At 47.2% G+C, this 24,258-nt stretch overlaps 1 protein-coding gene across 3 annotated transcripts in view; it reads right to left on the bottom strand.

Annotated features, from left to right (window-relative positions):
- Positions 1–24,258, bottom strand: part of PRKCB (protein kinase C beta) — a 325,529-nt gene that overhangs the window by 165,988 nt on the left and 135,283 nt on the right. For all 3 annotated transcript variants that reach the window (XM_059154821.1, XM_059154819.1, XM_059154820.1), the window contains exon 3: positions 20,822–20,904. In XM_059154821.1, the coding sequence (XP_059010804.1) occupies positions 20,822–20,904 (83 nt within the window). The remainder of the gene's footprint in view (positions 1–20,821; positions 20,905–24,258) is intronic.

The raw sequence follows: 24,258 nt of genomic DNA, 5'->3' as shown, positions 1-24,258 counted from the left end.
GCCTCTTTTATCGTATCATCTCATCGATCTTTTGTTCACTTTTAAATTTTCTCTTATGTTCCACTGACGTCTCTCTAGCCCCGCCTCGGTTCCCTGTTACTTTAATACGTCCTAGTTTCGTATCTGAGCATCTGAAAACATGCACTTTATACACACCCACTCCTACTCCCAGCATGACTGTCCGCTTTGAAAATGTTCGTGGTGATTCTCACCCACATTGATTTCCAGCTTGTCCTGGAAAGGCCGGTCTTGGCCAACCCTACTTACTGTCCTTCCAGAAAATCGCCTACGTACAGCATCAGCCCAGTGGACAGGAGAGCGTCTGACCTCAGACTTCCAGCCAATGCTGAGTGAACCAAGGTCTGGTCAGTGGCATGCAGTTTATAAAGGAAGAACCAGGCTAATCAGAAATGGAAGGAGAAACAGTGCAGCGTTGGGAGCTGGAGCTGAGCGAAGGGAGTGGGTGGGCGAGGTAGGTGATGTCAATTCAGGGTTAGCAGGGGACAGATGAACGGAGGGGATGGGGAAGAATTTACAAGTATTTGAGTCCTTTATGTCCTTCCAAAAAACTTGCTTTTTCTAAACTTTTCTTCATTGCCACTAATGTTAAGCTGGTCTTCTTTCTCACGGTTTACATGTTATTTCAACAAATCTCAATTCATTAGCTACGTCAGTGGTTCCTAACCTGATGAGGCCATTCTCCGCAGCAGGCACGTGAACCTCTCGCAGGGATGGATTTCCAGGCCTCCGGGTGAGACTCACAGCAGTGGGACTCACAGCAGTGGGAAGCCACGATTTTCTGCGGAGTGTTGCATCGCTTAGATTTCCACAGAACCTCAGTGAGCAGCTCAGAACTAGCGAAACTGGCCCAGCTGTCCTGGGGGCAGCCATGGGCTGGACGTGAGTCCCAGTCATGTCCTTCGAGTGGGACATAGAGTCTGCGAGTCCCCACAGTCCCCACTCACTACTCGCTGGCCCAGGAGTCACTCCTGCTGGATCCCAACACCGACTGGGCCAACAGCGGGAGACCATATGAAACAGCAGGTGCACATAAGCACTGAGGTTCAGAGAGAAACAGAGACCCACCCTCGGGTAGAAGAGGGTGGCCTCATTCTCACGGCAAACAGGAGTCACGTTCCTTCTTCTGGAAGGCTATGTGCACTTACAAGCCAACTCCAACCCTAAGTGGCTTCAATACCTCAACCGTGCATTGGGCAGGCTGGGTCCCCACTTGGTACCTGAGTCAGCAGAGCATGAGAAGCCCCAACCCTTCCAGCAGGTGCGGGAGTCCATCCTCCATGAAGAGGAGATTTCGTAGGTGTCTGTGTCCTTGGCCATGTTGCTTAAAGGCTCCATACTTCGTGTTAACTCGGGATAACCGTGATATTTATTTTCCGGGGATGGTCATGCGGTGTAAGTTCCCTAAAGCCTTTAAAAGAGTTGCATGGCACACCGCAGGTACTCAGTAAATAATACCAGCTGTTATTATTAATGATTCATTATTGCTGGCCAGGGCATCCCTATGTCGACTGAGTTATAACTTGTCCCAATAAACCCCATAGACATTCCCACCTCTTGAACTTTGATCTGGGTTTCCTATACTGATTTCTTCTACTCAAGCAAGAACCCATTCATTTATTTATCTGTTTATTCACCAGATATTGGTTGAGTGTATCAGGTGCTTGAGAAGCAGAATCGGACATAGGGGCTGCAGCCGTGGGCTCCCAGCCTCATTCCGAGGAAACGAGAAAGAATGACAAAAAAAAAAAAAAAAAAAAAAAGTACATTTCAGACGACAGTAGAGAAGCTCTCATTGCTTCCAGAGTTTCAGTGAGGGGATCACAGCCGGACAGACAGGTCTGGGCGACTTCCCTGAGAAGTGAAGTGTGAGCTAGGATCGGAAACCTGGAGAGAACGTCCCTGGCTGGGACTCTGTCCCGGCCCCAGGGGGCGCCAACCCACTGAATGGGGTCCCGCTTCAATCCAGGTAGACACCTGGTGACACCACCCCACAGTCACCTGCCTGACTTCAAGCTCTGCCTCAGCCTCCATTCCCTGTCCCCAGCTCAGATGCCTCAGCCAGCAGCCCCCCAGCTCTGGGGAGAGGAAATTTAGTAGAGAGCTCATGTGTCAGACTCCAAAGCTAGAAAATCTGAATTCAATCCCAGCTCTGTTACTTGTCAGCCTTGAGCGAATTACTTATGCTATAGGAGCCTTGCTCTTCCCACCGGTAGAATGGAGTCAAGAGCTTCATGTGGAGAGACACTACATCAGACTGGTATGCCCTACACAGCAAGGCTGCCTGCCTGGCATCGATTCCCAACACAACTTCCCCGCTGTGTGGCTTTGGGCAGGTTACCTAACCTCTCTGTGCTGCAGTGTCCTCGCCTCGGACATGGGAATGATGACAATAGCTCTGCATGCTCACGAAAAGTTAAGGAGTTAACATGTGTAAGAGATTGCTCAGTGAAGACTATGTGTCTGTTGAATCGAGTAAGGAATGTTCCCGGCCTTCTAGGTCTGTGAGGATTAATGAAGTCATGATTATGTGTTGTGCTGTAGCACAGTATCATGAAACCATAAACGTTCACTTAAAATGAAAACTCCATCTGTGACCTTGGGCAAGTCACCCCAGGTTCTGGTCTCAGTTCCCCCTTCAGAAAACAGTGGGGCTAATAGGGCATTCCCCAGGGGGCCTTCAGTTCTGACAACCTCATTGTCCAGGCCCTTCAGAGTCTGCCCACCTCTTCCTGGGGAGGTCGCCATGTGATTTCGTTTTTCTGAGCGGACACCCGTCTCTCAGGAACCAACCACACGGCCACAGGTCGCAGCCTCGCGGTATGTAAATCCTCCATCAGCCACAGCACAAGCACACACCGCCTTGCCCCTCGCAGTACTTCCTCCCTCACTGGTGTCATCAGTCCACAGAGGGAGAAGCACCCACTCTTCCCTGCTGAGTGAGGGTCGCCCAAAAGCAAGACCAGGACACAGGGGTCACTCAACTTGCAAAGACGCTGTCAGTTTGATTTCTGGATGTGGAGCATGGTGCCCAGCTTCCTGACAGCTCCCTCTGCCCCGGGAGCCCTCAGTGTACCGAAGCCTGCATTTCAGAGGAGCAGAAAGAACGTTCATGCAGAGGGATGTGAGGGAAGCTGTTGAAGCCAATGCCTGCCGGGCCACCATCAGCACCGGCACTCTGGGCCCCACCAGATCCTAGAGATTCTTACCCTAATGAACCTTATCACCAGAAATGAGGATCCTAAACCATTAGGTCCATAGAGACTGGAAGCCAAACTTAGGAAGCTGAGTTCTAGACATGCTGGTCCGCTATTCTTGACCAAGAACATCACCGGGACGCCACTGTACGCCACAGTTATGGAAGCCATGATGTGCCCACCACGTGCCCACACATGATCCCATGCAGTGATCAAACAGCAGATTCTGACCGCCACCCCCACCCCCACCAACAGGGATTCATAGATTCCAGTGGAGGAATAATAATTACAGCTGCGGGGGGTTGGGGCATCAACCACCCAAGCAGTTGAAAATACGCTTGGGATATCTGACTCTCCCAACAGTCGGTTAGGCTACAAATAGCCTGCTGACCAAAGCCTTATGCATAACATCCAGAGTTGATTAACCTGTATTCTGTATGTTATCTGTATCATACATTATATTCTTATAATAAAGTAAGCTAGAGAAAAGAAATTATTATAAAAACAACTCACAAGGAAGAGAAACTACATCTATGGTACTGAACCGCAAACAATCATGTGTTAAGTGTTCACCCGGCCCCATCCCATGTTGTTCAAGGCTCAAAGGTATTAGTATGAGAGTGACAGCTAACATGTGTCAGGCACTGTCCTAAGAACTTTATATATAATTAACACATCTGGCCCTCACTGATCAAGTAAAATAGGCCTATTATTATTCCTATTTCACTGAAGAGGAAACTGAGGCACAGAGACATAAAGTCACTGGCCCAAGGTCACACAGCTAGTGATTTGGATGCCGAATCTGGGCTCTTTGTCACCACCATGTAAGTAAATGTAAAGTCACTCTGTGATTGGGACAGCAAGGAGAGGAATGTGGTGCTCTTAGAGTTAAAACTTGGGGTTGAGGGGGGTGCCTGGGTGGCTCAGTGGGTTAAAGCCTCTGACTTTGGCTCAGGTCATAATCCCAGGGTCCTGGGATTGAGCCCCACATCAGGCTCTCTGCTCAGTGGGGAGCCTGCTTCCTCCTCTCTCTCTGCCTGCCTCTCTGCCTACTTGTGATCTCTGACTGTCAAATAAATAAATAAAATCTTCAAAAGAAAAAAAAAAAAACTAGGAGGAACTCGACCTGGTCAGGGAGGTCAGGGAGGGCTTCCCTGAGGAGGTGATGCTTGAGCTGTGGTCTGGAAAGTGAGTTTCAAGTTGAGCAAGGTTCTTAACCCTGGATGCACAGTAAAGTCTACTGGGAGGCTCTGAATCAATCAGAGTCTGGGATGAGCCCAGGCACCAGTACCAGGGACTACAGCTCCACACCAGAATGGAGCCTCACTGAACTCGGGGGAAGAAGAGAGACAGGAGCCCAGCACAGAGCGCAGCAAATGCAACCACCGAGTGTGGGGGAGCAGGGAGGACCCAAGGTTTCGAAGAGGAAGTTCAGAAGCAAGGCAGGGGGTTACGGTCAGCGAGGGGCTGGAGGGACAAGAGGACCACAGCATCGAGGGCCTCCTGGTAGGGTGACCCTACGACTGCTCTTCCAAAGGAGACTCTGAGAAAAAACAGAGGCACAAATCCTATGGGATTCCAATGCAACCAAACAAGCAGGTCTGTGGATAGGCCAGCAGGGCAAAGGAAGGGAGACGTGTGACCACCGGCTTAGCAGCCTCGCCACACTATCGGCTTTGCCCCAAGACCAGCTGGAAGCCACTGACATGTTTCTGGCAAGGATAATGACAGGACCACATCTGGTTTTTGGAAAGACGACTCCCCTGCCGTGTGGGGGGGACAGGCTGATGGGACAGAGAAGAAGTGGGGACGCAGAGCCAGAGGCTACTGGTCTGGGGGCGGGGGGTGAAGGAGCCTGGGCTGAGGTCCCGGCTCAGACTCGGCTTCTTGTTAGTCACGTGACCCGGCGAGTCGGCTTAACGTCTCTGTAGGATGGGCCCAGAAAGAGGATCTTTCTCCTGGGTGAGGTTTCAGTGAGTTCGTGCACATAAATCACTTAGAACAGTGCCTGGCATGGGATAGGCATTATATAAACGTTAGCTATAAATACTAGCCAGGAGGTGCGCGAGGAGATGACAATGGAGAGAACAGGCGGGTAGGAGCAGTCCAGGAACACAGAAGCAGAGGCCCCCGAGAGCGGACCATGGCTCAGCAGGATTCTGGAAAATCCCAGCTGAAGGGTGGAGAAGAGAAAAGACAGAACGTTGCCTGAGGGAGAGCTGAGCGACAGATTTAAGGAGCAAAGCCTGGACCGCAAAGGCAGGACTGAAGGCAAAAGCGGGTCCAAGATTCTGAGTCAAGCACTTACATAATACGCCAGGCGTTGTGTTAAGCTTTTTGCATACATTACCTTATTGAATACTCACAACTTGTTTAATACAACCGGAAGTAGGCACATGACCATCCTCATCTTGAAAATGTAGAAATGAGGGCTCAGCCAGGGTAAGCCCCTTATCTAAAGTCACACAGCTAATAAGTAGCGAAGCTGAGCTTCGAACCCAGGCAGGCTGGCTCCAAGCACACTCCTTTCTTTTCTTTTTAAGATTGATTTATTTGAGAGAGAGAGAGAGAGAGCATGAGCAGGAGGGGCAAAGGGAGAGGGAGAGAGAATCTCAAGCTGACTCACTGCTGAGCAAAGAGCCTGAGGAGGGGCTCGACCCCAGGACCCTGGGATCTCGACCTGAGCCAAAGCAAGAGTCGGATGCTTAACTGACAGAGCCCCCCAGGCGCCCCAGAGTCACACTCTCAACATGCAAGACCACGAACCTGAGCCCAAACATTTCCCTCTGCCCTCATTCCCAAAGCACCGCTAAAAATGCAACCCCCCCCCCAAAAAAATGTTTAAAAATAGGAGAACCCATTCCAGCCCAGAAGCCAGAGGAAGGTGCCATGTAAATGCCGAAAACTCTTCACATGTTTTTCAGTATCTGGAAACAGTGAGACTTGAACAGGCCTGGTTCTCCCAATTCAGAAGAATTAGAAGAGCAAGGCCTGATAATGAGGGTTGCTGACCAAACCCAAGAAGCCAAGGGGAGCCCTTGAATGTCTATGCAGCCCCTGAAAGCCAGAGGCACCTGATAATCATCAGAGTGATGAATGACCCCCTCTTAAAGCCTTTGGGAGAGGCCAGGGGCTGCCAGGACCACAGCCCATCACACGGGACTTGGAGAGTGCTAGAACAGCAGACGGCAGGGGCAGTACCTGCTTCCCTATACGGAGGGTCCAAGCTAGGGCAAGCCAGGGTTCCAGCAGGTTTCAAGCTCCATCCAAGCGCCAGGGTCAAGGGAACTCTGCATACTTTTAAGGCTCTCCCGAAGTGGACTGCAGCTCCCTCTGTCCTCCCCAGAGAAGGCTCATTTGACTAAATCTACATTTTCTCTTTTCCCTTTAGAAGGACGGGGGTGGGGGGCCACTGGGGGGCTCAATCTGTTAAGTGACTGCCTTCAGCATGATCCCAGGGTCCTAGAATCTCGCGAGCCCCACATCCGGCTCCCTGCTCGGCGGGGAGTCTGCTTCTCCCTCTCCCTCTGTGGCCTCTCTCTCTCTCTGTGTCTCTCTCTCTTTCTCTCAAGTAAATAAATAAAAAGTCTTAAAAGAAGAAGAAAAAGGAGGAGGAGGAAGGTGGGAGAGACCTTCCAGACAGTTCACACCTACAAACGTAGAGGTTTTAACCTGTGGCGCACAGCACCCCAGTCCCCAAAGATGTGCTTGAAATACACCACAGTTGTCATTCTCAGGTTATCTGTCAACATCTAAATTTAGAAGATTCAGACTTCTCTTGAAAAATGAAAAGATCTGGGCTTTGGTCTTTTAAAAAAGCAGGAATTAAAACAAAAACAAAAGCAAAAACCGAACTGGAGTTGGGTAGAGGCTTCTCCTCCCAGAAGGGGCGCACACACACCCCCCCGGACGGACACTCTGACGCACTTACTGATCTGCCAGCCCCCCACCATCCCCCGCTGGCTTGGAAGTTGGAAATCTTAATACATGAAAGGGAATGCGTCCTTCCAAAGTCAGGCGGGCCACAAACAGAACACTGAGGAAAGCACAGGAGAAAGGAAAGAGAGACTCTACTGGATAATTCTATTTGTGCAGACTTCAAAAGAAGGCACGCGGCTTTCCAAAGCCGTAGCACCATTTTACATCCCAGCAACAGTGCACGAGGGCTCCGACTTCTCCACATCTTCGCCGACACGTGTTGCCTTTTGGGCTTGTTTTGCTAACAGTGACCCTGACCCGGTGTGAGGTGGCATCTCGTTGTGGATTTGATTCGCACTTCCCGACCATGAGTGACACTGGGCGGTTTTTGTTTTTCCATGCACCTGTGGACCATTTGTAGGTCTTCTCTGGAGAAAAGTCTATTCGGGCCCTTCGCTCGTTGGAAGGGTCCTCGCAAAATTTAAAAAATAAAAAGGCTTCCCATCTGATCCAGCAGTCCTACTTCTGGATGCTTATCCAAAAGAAATGAAATCAGGATCTCGAAGGGCTATCTGCACCACATGTTCACACCCGCGCTATTTCCAATGGCCGAGACGTGGACGCAGTCTGAGTGTCCATCAACAGACGGATGGATAAAGACAGTGTGGCATATACAGGCAATGGAATCTTATTCAGGCTTTCAAAAAAAAAAAGGAAATACTAATATATGGAGTGCGGCTGACCTATGAGGACGTGATGAACTAAGCCAGACACGGAAAGACACATACTACCTAATTCCACTCAGATGAGATGTCTAAAACGGTCACACTCATAGAATCAAAGATGGGAATGATGGTTGCCAGACACTGGGGAGAGAGGCGGGAGGGGGAGTCACCAATCAATGGGCATCAGGTTTCAGTTAAACAATACGAATAAGCGCTAGAGGTCTGCACAATATCGTGCCTGTGGTCAGCAGTACTGTTTTGTGCTCTTAGAAGTGTGTTAAGCGGGGGGTATCTTAGGGACGCAGTCGGCTGAGCGTCCAGCTCTTCATTTCAGCTCAGGCTGTGATCTCAGGGTCATGAGATCGAGCCCCACGTCGGGCTCTGCGCTCTGTGCGGGGTCTGCTTGGGATTCTCTCTCCCTCTCTCTCTGCCCCTCCCTCCCCTGCTCATGCTCTCACCCTCCAAATAAACAAATAAATAAATAAAATATTTTTAAAAGTGTGTTACGAGGGTAGATCTTATGTTAAGTGTTCTTTCTGAAAATATAATGAAATGAAATGAAATCAAATAAAATGACAATAAATAGTTCAATGGAAGAAAAAAAAAAAAAGCCAGCAAACTCCTGCTGGCCTGGGTCGCTGGTCTGATGGAAGGTGTTGGGTTGGAGGACGTGGAAGGAAACTCAGAAGGACTTCTGGTTCCAGAGAAATGTTTGCTGTGTGGGACATTTTCCATGCACCATAAATGGTTTTCAAAAACTTTGTGACCCCTGCAGACTAGAACCAGCACCTTTAATTCCAAATTCTAAATGCTCAGACAGAATCTGATCGGTCCGGCTTAGGACAGACATCCACATGCATATGGAACAAACAGGGCCAAGGCTGTTGGGTCCCAGAGTTTCAGGGGGTGCATATCTGGAAAGGCAGTTCTCAGAGAAGAGGGTTGTCTGCTTTCGGGAGATGTGTCCAGGTGGACACAGATGAGGTTATGAGGCTGTCTGAGGTACTGAGTAAGAACATGGCCCTGGGGGCCAGACAGCCTGGGTTCGAATCCCGGCTCTACCATTCACAAGCCATGTGACCTGGGACAAGCCACTTAGTCTCTGAGTGCCCCAGTTTCCTCATCTGTAAAATGGGGGTGATAACAATGGGATTATCGGGAGCGTGAGGAAGAATAAAGAGTGATTCTATGTAAAGAGCTTAAAATAGAATTAGATCTATGAATGCCGGCTCTTGGATGTTACTGTATCTTAAATATACCGTATTGAGAGACGCCTGGCTGGCTCCGTCAGAAGAGCGTGCGACTCTCGATCTTGCGATCGTGAGTTCGAGCCTCATGTTGGGTGTAGAGATGATAAAAATAAAAATAAAAAATAAAACTTAAAAAAATTAAAATTAAAATACTGCATTTAGACATCCTAGAATTTCAGGCCACTGGAGGTAGGGGGAGCCATTGGGAATGCAAAAAGTTAGAGACCGAAGGGAGCCAAGAAATGAGGTCTCTGGACTCCGGGACCTGAGCCTTTCACATCCCCGCAAGCTGCCTCTCTCCAGGGTCATCTGCCTTTTGATTTCTCTGCTTCCCACAAGCCCGCAGGCTCCACAGGCTAAATCTCTGGGACATTGCCTTTATCAGGCTCGGAAGTTGGTCCGCCCCCCACCACAAGAAGCCAAAATAATCCATAAGACAGGACATCTGCAACTCATTCAAATCACGGCAGCCCCGCCCCTTCTGCACAGGAGAAACAGTTGGTTTCTGTTCTTGGGACGCCGCACATCACGGATTTGCTTCTTCCTCCACAGCGGGAAGCACTGTGCCTTTATGACAGCAAGACACAAAGGGGTATGGAGAAGCAATTCTTTCGGACTTCCCCATGGTGGCTTCTGCACGGTGCAAGCCTCAGCAGGCCCACGGCCAAGGGGAGCAGAGGGAGCACGGGGCACTTGCTCCACGGTGGTTGAAGAAGCACCCTTCATCACACGCCATCCTTGTATAAGATTCTCCCTCCAAGGAGCCCATGGGAGCTGTCTATGTATTTTCGTTTCGTGGCAAGCACGACGGAGGCATACCATACCAACAATAAGCCAGTTTCCAAAGGGAAACTCGCCCTCTAAGACCAGAGAGGACCGTCGGTGGTGAGAATATTAGCGTGTTTTCTGTGTCAGGCATGGCGTGAAGCCCTTACCGTGGGTTCACTCATTTGACCTTCCCTTGATCCTCTTTTTACAGATGAGGAAACTGAGGCAGAAGTCAGGTCACTGGCCCGAGATGATCTAGCCAGTAAGTCAGTGGCACCCACCGTCTTCAAACACAACCACTTGGGTTTCGTAGACGCACCACAATTCTGCCTTTCACTGGTTTCCGAAATCAGCTCCCCATCAGAATTACCTGAAGGACTAAAATGCCTACTTCCTGGCCCTTGTCTCCATTTTTTCAGGTTAAGTCTGCTTTTAGCAGGTTCCCCAAATACTCTGGAAGCCTGCTAAAACCAGACTTCAACCAAGCCCTCAAGCGACCTGCATTCTCCAAAGCACCATGTACAAGCCCTGTTCTGCAAAGTACCATTTAGAAATCGCAGTGGCGGTGTGTTGTTTTGATGTGCCAAACCTCTCTGCTTCCTTTTGTTTTTTTTTTTAATTTTATTTTTAGTAGCAATGCCTCATTTTCCCTTTGAAAACCACCCCCCCCAACTGTGTTTACCATGTTTATGCTTGGAGGGAACAGCGTAAAGTCAAGGGCTACTTCAGTGACGTGAACTTGACCAAACAATCTTTTTTCTTCCAGAATGTGAATTTAAAACCAAAGAAAGACAAGAACCAGAATCGGATACAGCTGGCCTGATCATTCTGGTTTTCTCCCAGTTCTCTAAAGTACATCATAGCTTTTCCAAAAAATTCCTTTCTAACTTGAGTTAACCAAAGCAGGCTTCCTTTGCACACAACCAAACACCACCAGTGAAAGAGCCACCAATGTGGCAGAAACCCACATCTCGCCCAGATATCACCCATACGGCATCCATGGCAACTGATCTTTGCTCCACTGAGATGGGGAGTTAATATCCTTGGACAGCAACCCATCGGTTTGGGCTGCTCTTCTTTAGCCCGAACAGATGGTCCCCTGTTCTGATTCTGTCCTTTGAAGCTATATTAAAAAAAAAAAAAAAAAAAAAAAAACTATACAACAGCTCTTTGGATATTTAAATGGCCTCGGAGCTAGACAGAGCAACCCTCAGAGCACCTCCAAGCCCCCCTGTAAGGCGTTCTTTTGGCATTAGGTAACACACGCTCTGATGACCGAGCACTTCTGTTGTGAATGCAGACATCAGGGACTGCAATGTTACGTAATGTAAATAGAATGAATGTATCTTCAGCAGAAGGACGTGGTTTCCCACTGAGACAGGTGATAGATCAGACAGACATACTGCCTGCCTACCTGTCCTGTTAGACTGAATTACACCTGACGTTATTCATCCTTGTGAGATACAGATGGGTCTCCTTTGGGCCAGGTGATGGTGAGATCTTAACCATGATGCCAAGAGAGAGGCTGAACCCAAACTGTTGCTCCGCTACCTGGAAGGAGCTAGTCAGGCTCAGAGCATTGGAGCTGAACTATAGGGTGACCCCCCCACCCTTGGTATTACGGGAGACGGAACAACCCAGGCTCTAAGAAGAGTGCAGTACATGCTTGTGTTGCTTTATCTGAGCCAAGGAGACCAGCCAGTGCCATAGGAGGAGGCAGGCCTTCTCTCTAAAACGGGGCTGTTTTATTGCCCCCAGTGCAGAAGTGAGAAATGGTCAGAGCTGGCACTTCCCACCTTCTCTGGGGCCAGAGGTGAATCGGCCCAGGCTTCTCAGGGGCCAGCATCTTACCAGGAGCATCTGAAGATTCTCATTTGTGGATAAGCTGGCTCCCAGCTGGTGGGAGACCTTAGGTGTAACCACATCCAGAAGCAATGGAAACTTGCTGACAGTTCTACTCAAGCCATCATGCACATGTGATTTGAACTGAATTAAGTGGGAAGCCGGAGTCCATGCCAGAGGTGAAGTGGCACCCGAAACAGGCAAGACTGGAGAAACCAGTTAAAGAATACCGCAAAATCATCTCCAGAGCTTTGCAGGCAACAGTCTGGAATGAGACAGTGAGCAGAACTGACAAGTGGCCACCGAAGGATATGGAGAAAACGTAGCCTTTTGTTTTGACACGTGTGTGTTTGTATGTTTTCTGATACAGCGCGCCATAGGCAATGCTTTGCTGTCTTCTTTTTCCACCAATATCTCATGACTTACATTTCCGTGTCAATAACATGTTAATTGCTGTGGCTTTTTATTGAAGTGTCCTTTGCCTATAATAAGGTACAGATTTGAAGCATACAGTTTCGTGAATTTTGGGAAAAATGTGAACACCGGTAAAGGCACCATGCCAGTCAAGATATAGAACATCTCCAGGTTTTAGCAGGCTGCCCAGATATTGTGACATTTTAATCACCGTGCAGCACCCAAATATGGATGTGTTTTACTTACATAAACCCTAACTGGCAGTCATTTAGGTAGTTTCGAAATTTTTGTTGGTATGAATACTGATGCAATGAATATCACTTTAGCTAACTAAATTTGCATAGCCTTAAATAATTTCTCAGCAAAAAAAATTGCTAGAATTGTAATTCCTGGGTCAAAAAGGATTAGGTTTAGTAATTATTAGGTCCAGGATGTCATTTAGGCTTTTGATACATATTGACAATTTTTCCTCGAGAAGGATTATACTGATTTTCACACTCACCAGGAATACATTAGAGTGCGTTTTTCCTCCTCTACATCCTGTGTATGCTTTCTGCTTGAATCCTATCTCTTCGGATAGTATTACTAAGACCATGTTTTACATTTATGTGTGTTTTTACAGTATATCTTTGCCCATTTTATTTTTAACCTGTGTTTTAAGTTTCTCCTACACATTGCCTAGAATTATACGTTGTTTGTCCAATCTGATAGTCTTCAACTTTTAGTAGAGAATTTCAATGCCTTCACATTTGTTAGGTAACTGATATTATCCGCTGTCACGTCTACCATCTTAATTTATACTTCCCAGAGTTTATAATTCCTTGCTGCCTTACTTTCATCTTGGTCCTGATATTTTGTTAAACTGACCAAAGCTTTTGTTATTTTAAGTCCTAGATTGTTTCTTCCACTTTAAAAAAGTCTATTGGAGCCAATATGTCTATACCAAGAATTAAATCGTATTAAATACCTTATTTAGCATTTGTTAATCTAGACTCATTGCTTACTATAGTATACTTTTTTTAATTGAAGTACGGTTGCCATAGTTTACTTTTTATGCCAACTTTATTAGGTTATGCTGGTAATTGTGATCAAGCGAAGCTTATAATAACAAGATGTGGTAGCTATTGATTTTGTCAGCCCATCAAAGCTTACCACCCCGCTCTTTCTTACAACAGACACTGCTCTTTGAGCCACAGGGATGTCATAGGAAGCAGGCCTGATAAACTGTAAGAGTTCATTCTCCCAACAACAAAGGACCAACCAATCAGAACCCTTCCCTGATTATGAATCCAGAAAGAAAGCCCACTTCCTCCGCTGGGATTTCCATTCTCCTTTGGGGTCAACGATCACCAAGTTGGCAGACGTATTTATAGAGGTGTCCTATCTACAGTAGGAGCAAAGGAGGCAAGGACAACGCAGGCAGGGTCCCCAGCAGGAAAGAGATGGCACACTCAACTTGAGAGAGTTTACGGAGGTTTCATCAAAGGACCACTTGTTAAGACACAGGCATGGTGCTGGGAAGCCAGAGGGGGTAGTGCAGTAACTGGAGGTAAGAGCAAAGGGATAAGGGCAAAGAGTAGTTCCTGGGGGCACCTGGGTGGCTCAGTGGGTTGAGCTGCTGCCTTTGGCTCGGGTCATGATCTCAGGGTCCTGGGATCAAGTCCCACATTGGGCTCTCTGCTCAGCGGGGAACCTGCTTCCCTCTCTCTCTCTCTGCCTGCCTCTCTGCCTACTTGTGATCTATCTCTGTCAAATAAATAAATAAAATCTTTAAAGAAAAAAAAAAAAGAGTAGTTCCTGGAACCCAAGGAGAGAACCATGCAGAAAACACTGTCTTTAGAGGAACAACAATCTTTGGTCCAAGGGTAGAGCTAAGACGACCCATGATAAATCCCTAGACCACTCTCTCCTCACCTTCCAGTCTCCTACTAGACCCTCGTTACTAGGCTAGGCCCAACCAGAAGTCAGGGGGCTCATGGAACCCCAAATGGCACAGTCCATATAGGTCAGCCTCTCAGGGAGAAAACACAGCTGATTCAGAACGGCAAATATGACCGCTGGCACAGCTGATGAGGGCCAGGGCGGCAGAGTGCAAAACAGCCATGGCCTCCTCCAGCCCTGAATGAGTCTTTGTAGTAGGACTTTGTCGCGCCTCCTCTCAAGAGGGGAGGCCTATTTCTCCACCCCTGAATCTGGTATTAGCCATAACCAGCGTGACACACTGAAGCCTGGAAGAACCCCTGTGCTTTGGGGATTTCCCTCTCCTGCTGTCCTTGGAACTGCAGGCCAGTGTGTGGATGTCCCAAGGCCAGCCTGGTGGAGGAAAAGGACCTCATGGAAGAAAAACAAAGTGCCCAAGCCAACAGGCTGCCAACCGTTGGTCATGCTAGTGAGTCTATCCTAGGCGATCCAGAACCAGCGAGGTCGCTGGCTGACCAAGACTCCTGACAGAGCCAAACGAAGATCAGTCCAATAGACCCACATCAGAAGAATCACCCAAGTAGCCCAGAGAATCATGAGAAAAAACATAATGACCATTGCCTCAAGCTACTACATTTTGGGATGTTTTGTTACCCAGCAAAGCTAGCTGATAATCTGAACGCACCTTGCAGGCTTCACAGCCTCTGTTCCGGTATCTGAGGCCCTTGTCCCTGAAGCTTATTCTATTCCCAATGTCCCTCCCATGAGCCAATCTGTCTTCCTATTGCTAATTTGAGTTGGACTTCTCTCACTTTCAATTAAAAAAAACTGTGAAGCTTTACTTTTTTTCTCTGTAATCTGATATAGTTTAAAATGCACAGAAATCCTTCATTCCTCTCAAGTTTAAGACCATTTACCCACGAAGCCTATAATTTTGGGAGAAGAAAAGTTTCTTGGGCAATGTTCTCATTTCTTTTTTGGTTACTCGCCTATTCTGGTTTCCAATTTCTTCCTGCGACAAAATTGGCAAGTCAGAATTTCCTAGAAAATCATCCATTTCAACCAGATTTTCAAACATATTTTTATACATATTCATACATTATATATATATATAAAATATATATGTACTCTTTTTAATATGTACATTCTTTTTAAATCCTCTATTTTCCTGTTATTAAATCTTAAACATTTAGCTCATGATTTATCATTGTTAATATATTTCTTCATAAAGTAAGACTGGATTTAAAAACACAAACAGAAGGGGCGCCTGGCTGGCTCAGTTGGAAGAGTATGTGACTCTTGATCTCAGGGTCATGAGTTCAAGCCCCACACTGGGTGCAGGGATTAAAAAATGAATTTAAAAAAAAATTTTTAAATCAAATAAACACACAAAAGGATACCCTCTGCATCAGTGTGCATCATCTTTAACTGCCCTGACCCAGTGACGTAATCGGGAGGTCACAGGGTCTAAAATGGGCTTTATTCTGCATCTTGACTATAAACAATAAGAAATCATTGCTAAAACCATAAAACATTGAAGAAAGTGTCTTTAGACAAAGCAGCTAAAGAGTCCTTTTGTAATTTCTGTACTGCTGGCACAGAGCCCTTGCTCAAAAAAATTAGCTCTTATCATTGGCTATTATTCCTTGGCAGGTCACAAGGTATATCCTGCATCTCTTCTTCAGTAGGAAAGACTCATCCAGGTACTAATAATAATTCAGAAATCATTTGCTGAGTGCCTTTTTTTGGGGGGGGGACCCAGACACTATTCTAGATGTGACTCAAGCAGTCTCTCATTGAATATACACTGAAGAAAGAAAAGAAAAAAAAAAAGAAGAAGAAGAAGAAGAACTATGATTTAGGTATTATTTCCCCCATTTTAAAGAGATGAACTATGGATCACAGAACTTGAATTATTTTCCCCAGATCCCTGGAGCAGTAAGTAAATGAGAGCAATGGAATTTGACACCAAGGTTTTCTGGCTCCAAAGTCCAGGCTCTTCTCTCAGACTTGGAGGTTGTGTGTCAAGTCCCGGAAATGGAGACAGCAATTACCTCAGGAGGGCATGCTCCGGGCAGAGGACTGTAGACAATTATCAGCACATTCAAGATTCGGGGATCGAGAGAGTAATCGAAAGGCCCTCAACTACTCGTACCAAGGGCTTCCTGTGTGGCGGGCCCTGGGCTAAGCACTTTCACGCAATGTCTTTTTCATCTGCTTGCTGTTGATGCTGTTGTGTTTGCTGTTACCTCTTTTCATTTTAAGAGTATTTTTTAAAAATATATTACAACAAACCTATGCGGCTGGTGCTAATATCCTAGTTTACAGTGAAGGAAACTGAGACACAGAGAAGGAAAATGACACACCTGAGGTCCCCTCATGAGTAACTTCCAGAGTCAGGACCTGACTTCACCTATGTCTGACTATAGAGCCCACAGTCCCAACCACCAATGTCTTTGGACATGATCAAGAAATTGCCTAGCTTCTCATTTGTAGCTGGAGATGGTAAAGTCATACAGGAACATGGGGGAGGGGAAAAATGAGATGTGTCCTCCTGCGAGGTTGGCTAGGACTCCCCGAAACCCCGAACTGACATCTGTGGGTTTTTTATGAAGTCCAGCGGGATGGTCCCCAGGAATTCTGTTCTACCACTCAGGTCAACAGGATCTCAGGAGACTGACCAGAGACTCTTCCCCTATCACCCCATGAAGAGTGGAGTCTTATTTCTTTCCCCCTTGAATCTGAGCTTAGCCATTGGACTACTTTGTCCAGCAGGACATTATCAAACACGGTATGTGTTTGGGTCACATTCTCTTGCTCTTCTCGGAGCCCTGAAACCACCATGTGAACAAGCCAGAGTGAGCCAGGAGAAGGATGACAGGTTATGTGGAGAACCAAAGGCCCAGGCTGACAAGCCGCTCACTGCCAGTCATGTGAGTGGGGCCATCATAGATCATCCTCCAGACACAGCTGAGAACCCCTTAATTTTGTGCCCAGGGCAAGTATCTCGCTTGACTCACTCTAGTTCTGGCCCCAAGACACAAGTCCCCTTTTCGCGTTCTGAGAAGATCTCTTGGAAGGCTGTGTTTGTGGGTAGTACTTTAAATGCTGGGTAACTAGAATGGCATGTCTATGGAGGTACAGAGACTTGGTCTCTCTACAGGGTCCAAGAGACAGCAGAATTGAGAGTTTCCAGCCAGGGAAGACCAAGACCATGCCTGCAGATGACCAGAAGTTAACACCCAAGAACTCTGCCATATCTTAAGGTCCTCCATTTGGCCAATGCCTCTATGTATTGTCTATTCTCATTTGCATGGATTGGTTGGGTCAGTAGTTGAAGTCACTGGGACAGAGCCTGGTTCATGAAATTTCCTCACGTGGCCTGATACGCCTAATGTGGACCTCTCTGTAGAAAAACACCAACTACACAAAGTTCTACTAATGTCCAGAATATTCCCTGGCTCAGACGGGGCTTTGAAGAGCAGAGGGGTAGAAGATGGAGCCTAGCATGTTCTCTTTGCATAGATAGAGACCATGCCTGCCTGCTCCATGAGTTCGTTTGCACACCGGTTCCTCCAAGGTCACCCAGGAGGAGGGCATCCCTCCATGACTGCAGGAGTCTCACCAGCAGCCAAGCAAGAGCCTGGCCAGGTTGGTGAGCAGGTGTGGCCAGATCTTTAATCACATCACTAGCCATGGACAGGAAAAGGTCAATGAACTGAGTCAAGCCAGTTGAGGAGTCTGGACAAATTCATCATCGTTGCTGCCAGCTGACCTTCTTGGAACTGTGTCCAGAGTTAGAATCATTCCAAGTCAGCTGCCAAATCCTATGCATGCTGGCTGCAGGGAGTACTGCCTTCCCTCCCCAGCCTCAACGCAATGAATGGCAGGGCTGCTCCATTCATACAGACAGGGGTCTCCTACCGCTCATGGAGCCTACGCACTCCTCAGAAGGCCTGCCAAGTGGCAGGCAGAAGGCCTGCTAATTCTTCAGACTTACGTGGTAGCCATCTGTCCTTGCCACCTGCCCAACATATATTCCCTGTTCATCATTATCACCGCCATCATCATCCTCAAATGCTTGGCTCTTGCCATGAACCCACTGGGCACTCCTAACAAGGCTAGAAGATGGGAACTATGATTTTAACCATTTTTCAGCAGAAGGATCTCAGGCACAGAGAGTTAAGTACTTTGCTTTTGCCCAAGGTCACACATATCAGAACCTAGGCAAGCTGGCGCCATCCACAGTCCACAATTTTAGCCAGTACACTCTGCTTCCCTAGTTCTCTGAGGGACCATGCCTCCCTGACTCTTAAAATCATGGGGTGGTCACACGGGGTTTCCTCGCCAGGGCGTAGGCACCTGACCAGACCTGGCCAATCAGAGTAACCATCCTTCTGGCTCCAGGTAAAGCGCAGTATGATGATATGTTAGCTCTTGTCATGGATGAGACAGAAGACCATAGGTATCTCAGACATCACCCTCCCTTAGGAGCAAAGCAAGCCTTCCTAAAACTGAAACCAAGACAGGAAGCCTAGCCAAGGAAGGGAGGAAGTAAGTTCAGCACTTCGATTCACTGTGTCTGAGGCCAGTCTACCCTCGGGCTTTTCAGCTTCCAGGACCAAAAGTTTCCTTTTCCTCATAAACCAGGCTGAGTGGAGTTTCTATCTCCGTTAACACAAAAAGCCAATGAACCTAGACCAGATACAGGAAACACCGTCCTCTTGGCTGCCGTATGAGACTCAAATCTCAGGCTGCAGGAACCTTCAGAGCTCTATAATGGAGCCAGCCTGTCCCCCCAAACCTCCCTGCCTATTTTCCTGGGGATGAGAGACAGAATTACACTAAAAGGGCCATGAAGCGTGGTCTCAGAGAACACGGTGAATAGCCGCATCTTCATCTCTGCAAACAAATCTGGAAGGGCTTTCATCATTCATGCTCCATGGGATCCTTAAACCCAAGTACCAGTTTCCAAGCAAAGGGACTGTCGTCCAAGCTCCAGAGTGTCCGTGTTGCTATGATGACAGTTATATCCCTGATTTGCAGTGAAAGGGCAGATGACCACTTAGAGAAGGACAACAACAGTCCACAAATGCAATGACAGAAGGCAGTCACCACTCACTTCTGGCAAGCTGTCCGCTGTCATGTCTAAGTGGGTAAGGACAGGACCAGTAATGAAGACCATGCCAATGCGGAAAATTCCAGAAAGGTGAGCCAAAGCAGGAACAAAATCAGAGAACCAGGAGTGAGAGCTGCACATGGAGTCTGCTGAACGCAGCTCATCACTGAGACAAGGGAGGAGCGTGCATGGTGGAAAGGTCTACCAGGGCAGTTTCAGCAATGTGGACAAGAGTACCCCCCCAAAATGAGACTTTACCAAGAGGAGCTTCTTATCTCACATATGCAGTCTGGGTATAAGAGAACTCACAGTGGGCTCAGCAGCTCACCAATGTCATCAATGACTCGGGTTCTTTCGACTCTTCCACTCTGCCATGCTCAGGAGGCAAGTACATCTCCCTCATTAACGCAAAAGTGCTGCCACAACCCCATCCATTGCATCCTCACACAAAAATACCCAACAGAGAAAAAAAAAAAAAAATACCCAACAGGAAAAAGGAAGGGATGTCCACCCTCGTCAGAAAGGAAAGTCTTTCTTGAAAGCTCTGCGCAGACTTCCCCCAAGGCCCCCCTGAGTAGGACTGGGTCACATGATCATTCACTAACTACAGGGGAGCCTGGGATGCAAGTATCAGGCATTTCCAGCTTTTAGCATGAGAGGCGGCCTCTGCCAGAAATAAGAGAGCAAGGCCCAGGAATGGCTATTGAGGAGGTAATCAACAATGAACCACAAGCTTTGGACAAACTTAAACCAAGGCTTTTGTCATATCCTTATAGAACCCATGGGGTCATTCACTTAAGAGTTTCCTTAAACCGGGGCACCTGGGTGGTTCAGTGGGTTAAAGCCTTTGCCTTTGGCTCAGATCATGATCCCAGGGTCCTGGGATCGAGTCCCAAATCAGGCTCTCTTCTTGGCAGGGAGCCTGCTTCCCCCTCTCCCTCTGCCTGCCTCTCTGCCTATTTGTGATCTCTCTCTGTCAAATAAATCAATAAAATCTTAAAAAAAAAAAAAAGAGTTTCCTTAAACCAATTTATCTTTTGTTTAACCTGACTTTTACTTGGGTAGGAAATTTTCTTTCTCTACCATAAATTCAAAACCTACTAGAAAATCTACTAGATACATTTTCTAATCCATATTAAAGTAAGTTCATACTGATTAAAATAAAATTTATTTGCCTGTTTTACCCAGAAGGATCCCCTGCCCCACCAACAGTAGCCAGGCTTTGGGATTCATGGCAGCAGAATAAACCCATTTTCCTCCTAATTCTTGGGCCCTGTAATCAAGAATTTGCTAACAAAGAGCTGTAAAGTGCATCTTAAGGTACCACCCTAACTACCTTGTAAGAACAGCAGGACCCATTTAGCATCTCACCACCACTCTCCATGCCCCTGCCGTAAAGATGAAGACATTTAGCAATATCACGGTAGGGGAAGCAGCTGGTTTGCCCTACTGTCCAACCCCACTCCCAAAATGTTTTGTTTTGTCCTTCCTGTTAAAATGAAAAAAGTCGCAGAGGCTATAGGGACCACCCCATGTTTTGGAATATGAACAGCCCCCCCATTTTGGGGTGGGGGTCTAAGCACAGCCTTCTTTACCCAAAAGGATGCCCTGACCGTGGCTGGAGAGAGGGGACGAGCGCCCGGTACTTACATCAGAGGCTGGGCCTTTGTCGGCACCTGGGCAGGAGAAGGTGACGAATTCATGGCACCGCTTGTGCACGACGAAACAGCAGACTGCAAAAGAGAAAAGAAGGGTAGGAAGTTGGGGGGGGGGGCAGAGGCAAGTGGGGAAGAGAGGGAAGGGGGGGGAGAGATCATTAAACCTGGACTTCACAACAAGAAAGGTCTTACAGCAGAATGAACAATGGCTTCAGCTTCCCCATCTTGCCCTTTGCAGCAACCACTCTGCTGTGGCATCCTACAAATCCGTTCAACTTCTAAAGGTAACCCGGGTTCAGAAGATCACAAATGCTCAAAATTCCACCCCCTCCCCAAAGATCCCTTCAGCTGTCAGGTCTTGTGCTGGTTTTGAAACAGGATGTGGTTTCTTAGATCGGCATGAAATAGTAGTCGGCTTGGGTTTAGGTCCAGAATGCACAAGGAGTGCATATATTTAAACACTAGAATCATGCTCAGAGAGACATGCATGATACGAAGGGCCAGGCAGAAAATCAGAGCGAGCAGGCATGGCAGACCTGTGGCCCTCTCTCACCCAGAAGCAATGCCAAAGGACTGCAAGAGTGGAGGAAAAACCTGCAGTGTGTCTTTGTTACTCAAGTAGTTTGCAACCAAATACACCCATACATATATTTGAACGTCAATGAGTTAGAGGCAGCTAGGATATGGCTCCCCCACCTGGCGGGGGGCGGGGGGCGGGGGGGGGGGATTCTACCGCTTGGGGGGAGGGGAGGTCAGAGACTATATATATAAATATATATATATATTAAGACTTTATTTATTTATTTGACAGAGAGAGAGATCACAAGTAGGCAGAGCAGCAGGCAGAGAGAGAAGGGGAAGCAGGCTGCCCGTTGAGCAGAGAGCCCGATGCGGGGCTCGATCCCAGGACCCTGAGATCTTGACCTGAGCTGAAGGCAGAGGCTTAACCTACTGAGCCACCCAGGCGCCCCAGTCAGAGACTATATTAAATCTACTTTCACTAAATCTAATTGGTGGGATCCTGGAGGATCCCATGCTGTAGAACCACACAACCAACTCAGGATCTTTCCAAAGAACATTCTCAGCAAATGAAAACAGGCCCGGAAAGCTCAAGAGGACACCTCGAGAGACAAGGGACCTGGGCAACATCACAAGAAGACTCGACCTGCCTATACCGATCAAAGTACCAGGAAGTACCTACGAGGTACTCTTGCTGAAGTAATCAAATCCGAATCAGTGCAAGCCTTTTGATCCAACAGCCAATTTACAGAAAATGCAAGTGACAGAGGCAAGTGTTAAATGACATCACAGGGAAGCAATCAGAAAAAAAGAAATTTTTTTAATACACAGCAATGCTCCCGCCTCTGTTGCCCCCCTCCCTGCTCACACGTGTGCTCACGCACACTCTCTCTCTTAAATAAATAAGTAAAATCTTAAAAAAAATAATTTGGGGAGGCATGTAAGTGGCTTGGTTGGTTGGTTGGTTGAGCATCTGACTCTTGATCTCAGCTCAGGTCTTGATCTCAGGGGCGTGAGGGTAAGCCCTGCATTAGGCTCCACACTGGGCATGGAGCCCACTTAAAAAAAAATTCAGTATGACAAGAAGGAGAAAGGGAGGATTATAGCTGGAATAAAAACTAGTCATGACTGATCATTACTTGAACCCGAGTGATGGACACATGAGGATTATTATGCTAAACTATCTACCTTAATAAATGTTTGGTATTTTCCACAATACAAAAATTCTTAAGTTCCCATGTTTGGAAACCAAGAAGAGGTCCAAAGGGGCCAATTTCTTTTGCCTTTGCTTACTCCCCTTTCTGTTTTAATAGCTACTGCATTTTATAAGTCATATATGCTTTGTAAAAAGATATTTGTGTCGGGGCACCTGGGTGGCTCAGTGGGTTAAAGCCTCTGCCTTCGGCTCAGGTCATGATCTCAGAGTCCTGCGATCAAGCCCCACATCGGGCTCTCTGCTCGGCAGGGAGCCTGCTTCCTCCTCTCTCTCTTTCTCTCTCTCTCTGCTGGCCTCTCTGTCTACTTGTGATCTCTGTCAAATAAATAAATAAAACCTTTTAAAAAAAAGATATTTTTGTCAAATCGTGAACGTGTGTCCGTGTGTGTGTGTGTGTGTCCCTCTGTTCTTATAGATCTATGAATCTTGAGAGAAATTTATGAACAGTGGTCAACAGAAGCCAGTGTTGATTATCTCTTGGCAGTAGGATTGCTGATCATGTGAACCAGACCGATGACATCTGGACAAATCCGCCACAATGACAACTCTGTGACCTGAAGTCTTCTTGAACACCATCTCTAGCCTTGTTCGTTCTTTCTTGTCTAAACACAACCTCAAGTACATCACTGGAACATAATGTCCTTGATGTGCTCTGGAGATATGGCTATGACACACAACTATCCTTGAGCATCTCTCCCAGATGTAATACCAACATGGACTCCCCAGCTTCTGCGGCCATAAAAACAAGTCCTATGGAGGGGTGGAGGCGAGGTAGAGATCTACTTGTTTTGCAGCCACACACTTGTTTTGCTTCTGTCCTTAAGTCACCTTACTAAATCATTTCTTGTCAAACTGGACTTGGCCTTGTTCTTTGGAGGTCATTTTGCATAGAGCTCCCTTTCACAGAAGACCCATCATTTTCACTTTCAACCTTACATTTTTCTACATCGTTCAAAACGTTTACCAGGAGTATAGACTAGTTACATAATCAGCTAAAACAACCCTACTCCCATTTTGAAACAAAATCAAGAGTCAAAGGTAAACACGGGTCAGGGGATGAAAAATATTACTGCCCAGTTTGGAAACTCGGGGGTTGGGTGGGGAACCGAATGGGCATGGCTAAAGAAGAACTTGGCAAACTGGAAGTCTAAATTGAGGGACTGTCCCAGAATTCCCCAAAACGGGTGGGAAGGAATCAAAGAAATGCTGCAAAACCTGTACAAGAGAGCCAAAAATGTAATACCCATCTAAAGAGATTCAAGAGAGAAGAGTGAAGGTGTAATCAAAGGAAACTCCCTGAAGCTGAAGAAGAATTTGAGTCATTAAACTGTAAGAAATTATCAAGCATCCATAGGAATGGAGGAAGAAAAGAGTGAGGTGAGGGTATCTGAGATCATTCCAACATGTCCAGCAGGGGCAGGAAGAGGACAGAGGGAAGATTACCAGCAACAGAACAAAAATAGTTTTTTTTAATTATTTTTATTAACATATCATGTATTATTTGCCCCAGGGGTACAGGTTGGTGAATCGTCAGGCTTACACATTTCACAACACTCACCATGGCCCATACCCTCCCCAGGGTCCATAACCCAACCACCCTTTCCCTACCCCCAGCAACCCTTAGTTTGTTTTGTGAGATGCAGAGTCTCTTATGGTTTGTCTCCCTCCCGATCCCATCTTGTTTCATTCTTTCC

This window comes from Mustela lutreola, chromosome 17, assembly GCF_030435805.1.
Source record: "Mustela lutreola isolate mMusLut2 chromosome 17, mMusLut2.pri, whole genome shotgun sequence".
NCBI classification, from domain to species: domain Eukaryota; kingdom Metazoa; phylum Chordata; class Mammalia; order Carnivora; family Mustelidae; genus Mustela; species Mustela lutreola.
Note: the sequence above shows the minus strand (reverse complement) of the source record. Positions and strands in the feature narration are given on the sequence as shown.